The sequence below is a fragment of the Diaphorina citri genome, unplaced genomic scaffold (assembly GCF_000475195.1).
Source record: "Diaphorina citri unplaced genomic scaffold, Diaci psyllid genome assembly version 1.1 scaffold1981, whole genome shotgun sequence".
Lineage (NCBI taxonomy): Eukaryota > Metazoa > Arthropoda > Insecta > Hemiptera > Psyllidae > Diaphorina > Diaphorina citri.
In genome coordinates this window covers 26,325-33,992 of record NW_007379407.1, presented here as the reverse complement: position 1 = coordinate 33,992, position 7,668 = coordinate 26,325, and the positions used below count along the sequence as shown (strand labels likewise).

General features: G+C 36.7%; 1 protein-coding gene across 1 annotated transcript in view; it reads right to left on the bottom strand.

Moving 5' to 3' along the window:
* Positions 1 to 2,981: 2,981 nt before the first annotated feature.
* The window catches only part of LOC103517828, a gene marked incomplete in the record, with an annotated part of 17,671 nt that continues 12,984 nt past the window's right edge, over positions 2,982 to 7,668 (bottom strand). The window contains 4 exon segments of the mRNA XM_026829795.1: positions 2,982 to 3,329; positions 4,710 to 5,077; positions 5,548 to 5,665; positions 6,419 to 6,504. Of these exon segments, the coding sequence (XP_026685596.1) occupies positions 4,765 to 5,077; positions 5,548 to 5,665; positions 6,419 to 6,504 (517 nt within the window).

The following is a 7,668-nucleotide window of genomic DNA, read 5'->3' as shown; positions in this document are numbered from 1 at the left end:
ACATGAAATACAAACTTTCAGAAGAAGACATTTTTTTTCATATTTTTCTCTAAGGAAATATCTACCTTATATGGTCTTTAATCCCACGACTTAAGGCCCGTGCCCACTTGTGAGTTTCATCCGATTTTATTCCGAATGTCCTGTAGGCAATGTAATTTAAATGAGTGTTTCCACTACGTACGACACGATTTTTTTCCGACTGACAAATGGGAACATAATTATGTACCTCTTTAAAGTTTAATCTTCTATGAAAATTTTCTTCTGCAAAACTGTATTGTATGGACGTCACCCTAACTAAAATATCTAAATAAACAATTGAAAAACACACAATTATTTAATTGGAAAGAATGGAATGTAGGATTTTTTGACAATAACAAAATAGATAAGATCAGGGGGCCTGCTGGTCTTAGCAACCAGAATCTTACAGAAAACACATTATCTATCAATCGAATCACTGATTATAAGAAGGGGATACCTAAGTCTAAAAATGGGTAATTATGCAGAAGTCACGTCCGTGGAAAAGAAAAGCTCCTTTTTTGTATTTAACCTAACCCTATAATAACACTAATCACTGCTCTCATTGTGAAAACTCCTTCTTGTGTTTAACCTAACCCTATAACACTGGTCACTGCTTGTTTGTGCCAGTTCCTTTGGTAGCAATATTCCACGGACATGACTTCTGCACAAGTTAACCTAACCCTATAACACTGGTCACTGCTTGTTTGTGCCAGTTCCTTTGGTAGCAATATTCCACGGACGTGACTTCTGCACAAGTAGCTAGAAATGTAATTTTTCAGGAGAAACAAAAAACTGATCTCTATGGAAAGTAAAAAATTAAAAAAATATACACCCTCTTTAGCTGGGGTTTACCAAATCGGGATTGAGATGAAACAAGGATTTCCCTGTACTTAATACCCAGGTCAACCTCGGATTGATCTCGTTTAGGATAACCTTCGTTTAGGATAACCTTCGTTTAGGATAACCTTCGTTTAGGATAACCTTCGTTTAGGATAACCTTCGTTTAGAATAAACTTCGTTTAGGATAACCTTCGTTTAGGATAAACTTCACTCCGAGCAGGAATCGAACCACTAATGTCTTTTTCTTCTTCGCCCTTTCCCATGTTCAGACGGGGACTGCTTTTTTCGTCAGCATCTCAATCAGCCCTCGCTAGGGTAATTGTTTTGTACAACAAAAATTTTAAGAGTGAATGCATTTCGCACTCAACCTTTGCCATTTATCTTCAGCAAGGGAAATTTTAGACTGGTATCCTCCCTGTTTGTAGACCCCCAGAGTCCCCTGACCTTTAAAGCTGACTAAGCTAGCTTATTAAGGGTTTAAACTGTTTGAAGGATTTATAAATTCTTACCATTCCCGGAATATAGTTTAGCCCTTGAGATATTTATTACAGATGGAGTAAAGGCAGTACAACTTACCATTCCCGGACTATAGTAGCCCTTGAGATATTTATTACAGATGGAGTAAAGGCAGCACAACTTACCATTCCCGGACTATAGTAGCCCTTGAGATATTTATTACAGATGGAGTAAAAGCACAACTTACCATTCCCGGACTATAGTAGCCCTTGAGATATTTATCACAGATGGAGTAAAGGTACAACTTACCATTCCTGGACTAAAGTAGCCCTTGAGATATTCATCACAGATGGAGTAAAGGTACAACTTACCATTCCCGGACTATAGTAGCCCTTGAGATATTCATCACAGATGGAGTAAAGGTACAACTTACCATTCCTGGACTATAGTAGCCCTTGAGATATTCATCACAGATGGAGTAAAGGTACAACTTACCATTCCTGGACTATAGTAGCCCTTGAGATATTAATCACAGATGGAGTAAAGGCACAACTTACCATTCCCGGACTATAGTAGCCCTTGAGATATTTATCACAGATGGAGTAAAGGCACAACTTACCATAGTGCGTCTGCCTTGTAAGCGCTAGGCCGCGGGTTCGATTCCCGCCCGGGGCGGATTTTATCCTGATGGGATAATGTTCGTTCTCGGAACGGCTGGCTTTTTCCTATCCTGTCTTCCTTCTCTCTTCGATTTCGGGACGATAAGACCATAGCAGTTACAGTTCCCTCTGTCAAACCTCTTTTTTTTTTTTAAAAAAAAAATCCATCCCGAATTTTTCGCACGTGAGATTGTAATACTCTTGAGGGCTTTGAAAGAAGGGCCGTTTCTTTTTCAATAGAAAACAGGCGGCCCTTATTTCATAGAACTCTTTACTTATTTTAACAAAGAACTAGATAGTAAAATAATGACCTCAAAATTTCCTTTAAAAAATTCATAGGTACTTGTGGGAGGGTTTTTAATTTGCATAATAAAAAAGGAAAAATGCAGCATTTTACTTATTTTAACAAAGAACTAGATAGTAAAATAATGACCTCAAAATTTCCTTTAAAAAATTCATAGGTACTTGTGGGAGGGTTTTAAATTGCATAATAAAAAAAGGAAAAATGCAGCATAACAAAAGTGGACTCCGTGGTTCCTGGTTCGATTCCCGGCCGAGTCAATAACAGAATTTCTAAAAGCAACTTTACAATTTTTCATTCAAAAGTTCACATTTCGCATATTTTTTTCTTTTTTTTTTTTAAGTAAAAATATAGGTAGGTAAAGATTTTGAAATGTTTTAAATATTTTTTTTTTTCTTTCATCTTAACCCTCCATTGGTGAGGTGGGGTCTGCCATACCTCCACAGAACATTTTTTTTTCTTTTCTAATATTAAATAGACATTACCAATTAAGGGTTCCAGTCATAACTTCTGAAAAGGACGAAATGTGAACTGTGAATGTTTAGTAAAGTGGACTCCGTGGTTCCTGGTTCGATTCCCGGCCGAGTCAATAACAGAATTTCTAAAAGCAACTTTACAATTTTTCATTCAAAAAAGTTCACATTTCGCATTATTATTATTTTTTTTTAAGTAAAAATATAGGTAAAGATTTTGAAATGTTTTAAATATTTTTTTCTTTCATCTTAACCCTCCATTGGTGAGGTGGGGTCTGCCAGACCTCCACAGAACATTTTTTTTTCTTTCTAATATTAAATAGACATTACCAATTAAGGGTTCCAGTCATAACTTTTGAAAAGGACGAAATGTGAACTGTGAATGTTTAATAGAGTTAAAATTCTTTCAATTTCTATTTTAGTCGTATTTTTCTTTCGAAAACTCAGACGATTTGCCCCTTTTCTGAAGCACATGTCCCCTGTTTTGGAAGTCTGCCATCTGGAAGAGGGGAAATCGTTTCCAAAAGGAAAATACGCCTTTTCTTCCATTGAAAATACGCCTTTTCTTCCATTGAAAATCACCTTTTTCAATTAACCGTAAGTTATATTGGGAAGATCAGACCAAATCATTTTGTCAAATCAGAAGTGATACCAATTTGAAGAAAAAAAGCTGCCATCCAGAAGGTCCCGGGTTCGACTTCCAGAGTACGTGAACATTTTCACTCGAATACTTACGATCATTTTTATTTGGAAATATTTCATCGGGTTAATTGTCATTTATTTGATAATTTCTAGTGCCCTTGTGTTACCTTTAGTCTGGGAAGTACATGTTACAGGAAAGCCATGCTATGACACAGACCCATAGACAATAATAGAAATGCTACTTACGACACAGACCAATACCAAAAGACATACTAAGAAGAGATCGAGTACCTGGTATCACTTCTGGAGAGACGTTTCACAGCTGAATGTTGGTAATCCTAAATGATCCACAATTATGACAAAAAGCAATTTCTTTAGGAGAGGAAAAATTACTTCAATTTACATACTCGTACAGTTTACTCTGTAAAATTCCAACTTGGGGCACCCGATTGAACAATTGGAGCGTTTAGTTTAATGAGATCTTTTTTAATATTAACTTACGAACGTGTTGTATTCAAGTTTTGGTCCATACATTAACCTAGCTCCTATAATAGGAGTCCTATGTATGCAATAAAATAAAATTGCAACTTTTGGCAATCAGCTCATTTCGGATTTCCAACATCAATTCCTTTGCACGACAAAAATAAATTCTTTTTTCATAATATCAGTCGCGCTGGGTGATGTTTCAAAGTCATAGAGCAGGAAAAATGAGGACCAACGGAATTTTTCTTTTTCTTCTACGACTTCTAGATATACCCTCCATTGGTGAGGTGGGGTCTGCCATACCTCCACAGAACATTTTTTTTTTTTCTAATATTAAAAAGACATTACCAATCAAGGGTTCCAGTCATAACTTTCGAAAAGGACGAAATGTGAACTGTGAATGTTTAGTAGCGTTAAAATTCTTTCAATTTCTATTTCAGTCGTATTTTTCTTTCGAAAACTCAGACGATTTTCCCCTTTTCTGAAGCACATGTCCCCTGTTTTGAAAGTCTGCCATCTGGAAGAGGGGAAAATACGCCTTTTCTTCCATTGAAAATACGCCTTTTCTTCCATTAAAAATACGCCTTTTCTTCCATTGAAAATCACCTTTTTCTTCAATTCCTGGAAGAGGGGAAATCGTTTCCAAAAGGAAAATACGCCTTTTCTTCCATTGAAAATACGCCTTTTCTTCCATTGAAAATACGCCTTTTCTTCCATTAAAAATCACCTTTCTGGAAGAGGGGAAATCGTTTCCAAAAGGAAAATACGCCTTTTCTTCCATTGAAAATACGCCTTTTCTTCCATTGAAAATACGCCTTTCCTTCCATTGAAAATCGCCTTTTTCTTCAATTGAAAATCCGCCTTTTCTCCAATCAATACCCTATATCGTTCATTATCTAGGCGGCTCAGCACTGGTGCTATTCTCAGCCTCGTGATCATCGAGTGGTTTCTGTGCGGCTTGTGCCGTGGTTTTCAGTTGCAGCTTCTTCTTTCGCTTCAGCGTTTGCCGCTGATGTTCGTATTGGAAATCTTCCACCGTCAAGTTTAGGTTGAGTATCTGCCGGAGGTAGAAGAAAAAAAGAGATGGAGGGAACAAAAATTGGTTTCGTACATACTGGGGAACTCCTTCTTGAGTTTCGGATAGGTTTTGTACGGCAGATTCATTCGAATTATCACCAGAGCCGTCTTGAAAAATACTTTCACACCTGAACACAAAACAGAAATTTAATATTATATTAAAAAAAATAAAAAAAAATCAAATCTCAAATTATTTGTGTTCAAGCAGAGCTTTTTCCAAACTTTTGTGAATATCACAGCATTACTAAGTGCCTCCTTTGCAATCAATTTCGAAATTTCCATATTTATTCATATATAGGGTAAGTGTACCATTTATTCGCCCACCTAAAAAACGTACCATTTATCGGCCCACCTATACCATACGCCACATAAGTCTGAACTGGACGAAATTTTTCAAGATCCAATTTCATCAAAAGAAAGGGCTTAAAGACTGTCGAACCAGTGCTATTCAAAAATTGTAGTCATAGAAACAAAAATTAGAAAAATAAATGTGGGCAGGTGGGCCAATAAATGGTACACTTACTCTACCCATGAATTAAATAAAAGGTACAGGTTTTAAAAATCGTTTTAGAAAGAAAATGCCGCCACTGGTCGCTACTCGCTTAAAGCAGCTATTTCGTACATACTGGGGAACTCCTTCTTGAGTTTCGGATAGGTTTTGTACGGCAGATTCATTCGAATTATCACCAGAGCCGTCTTGAAGAATACTTTCACACCTGAACACAAACGATAGATTGAGGATTCTGTAACTTTGTGAAGGTCCATCTTGACTAGGTGGGTTGAAATGTATAGTGAAGAAGTATATGTTTATCATTTCAACCCACCTAGACCTGAACACAAAACAGAAATTTAATATTATATTTAAAAAAAAAAAAAATCAAATCTCAAATTATTTGTGTTTAAGCAGAGCTTTTTCCAAACTTTTGTGAATATCACAGCATTACTAAGTGCCTCCTTTGCAATCAATTTCCAAATTTCCATATACATACCCATGAATTAAATAAAAGGTACAGGTTTTAAAAATCGTTTTAAAAAGAAAATGCCGCCACTGGTCGCTACTCGCTTAAAGTAGCTACTCAATTGTTATCACAAGGCTGAGTGCACCCCAAACTCCAAGCACAGAGCCAAAAAAGAAGAAGAAGAAGAAGAAAAAAAAAACTTCGACCGCGCCGGGGAGTTTCATCCGATTTTATTCCGAATGTCCTGTAGGCAATGTAATTTAAATGAGTGTTTCCACTACGTACGACACGATTTTTTTCCGAATGACAAATGGGAACGTATGTACCTTTAAAGTTTAATCTTCTATGAAAATTTTCTTCTGCAAAACTGTATTGCATGGACGTCACCCTAAACAGAGCCAAAAAAGAAGAAGAAGAAGAAGAAGAAGAAGAAGAAGAAGAAGAAGAAGAAGAAGAAGAAGAAGAAGAAGAAAAAAAAACTTCGACCGCGCCGGAAATTGAACTATTTACCTTCACACAGAAACATGTCCCACACTCGTAGCAATGTTTCCCAGGGTAACGTACGAACAAACGCACATAGGAACCACTCAGTCATGATCAAAGTTTTGACTCACTTGGGAATTGAACCAGTATATACCTCTTTCAAAGGCGATTTCAATTGAGAAAATCTCCAGAGAAAATAGGAGGTGAGAGATTAAGGTAGAAGTTATACACAGGGCTAAGCTTTAGGTTAGGCTAAGCTTGAAAAATAGAAAGGAAAAATTCGAAAGATATACGTAGAAGTTATACACAGGGCTAAGCTTTAGGTTAGGCTAAGCTTGAAAAATAGAAAGGAAAAATTCGAAAGATATACATACCTACCTACCTATTTTTTTCTTCTTCTATTTTTCAAGCTTAGACTATCCTAGACACAATACATCCCATTTATGGGTTCTATTATTAACCCAGGCAATTGGGCATGCTACGGCACTATTGTAGCAGTTGTTTCATTGGTACAAAAGCACTAAATAAAAACGGCTGTGAAACACTCATCTTTTGTATGTAGATATGTACCTAGTACCTACTACCTACGAAGAAAATAATTATCTGACGTGCTCAGCGCCTCAGCATAATATCAAAAAAAATCTGGTGTGAACATCACACGACTTTCCTTATCCTATTGAATGATGCTTATTTGAGTGTTCTTTTACCCTAACTTTTACAATATCTCTAACCGTTTTGTCGCTATAGCTGAAAACCGCCAAAAAACGGTCGAAATCTGTCAAAAGCGGTCAAAATACCGCCAAGCGCAGCAACCATCTCAAACAAACGTTTTGTGTTGCATCCTTGTCACATTAGTGAACCACATACCAAATTTCAAGTTTCTAGCTTATACCGTTCCCGAGATATTGTTAAATTACACCAAAAACCGCCAAAAAGCGGTAAAATGCCGCCAACCGTAGCACCGGTCTTAACCAAAAGTTTCGTGTCGCATCCTTGTCACATTTGACAGCTACATACCAAATTTCAAGTCTCTAGCTCTTACCATTCTCGAGATATTTTGTTTACAGACAGACACACAGACACACACACACGGACCAATGGCTGAAACTTTGCATTTAGGCTCTAGGGACCTCAAAACGTGTTTCGTCACTAAAATCTGACCATCGAAATTTTGACCCGATTACATTACTTTCCTTCCTATAGGATAAAAGTAAAAAATGGTGTTTTGGATTATTATTCTGAAATCCAATTTTATCTAGTGTAAGAGGCCCTGATAA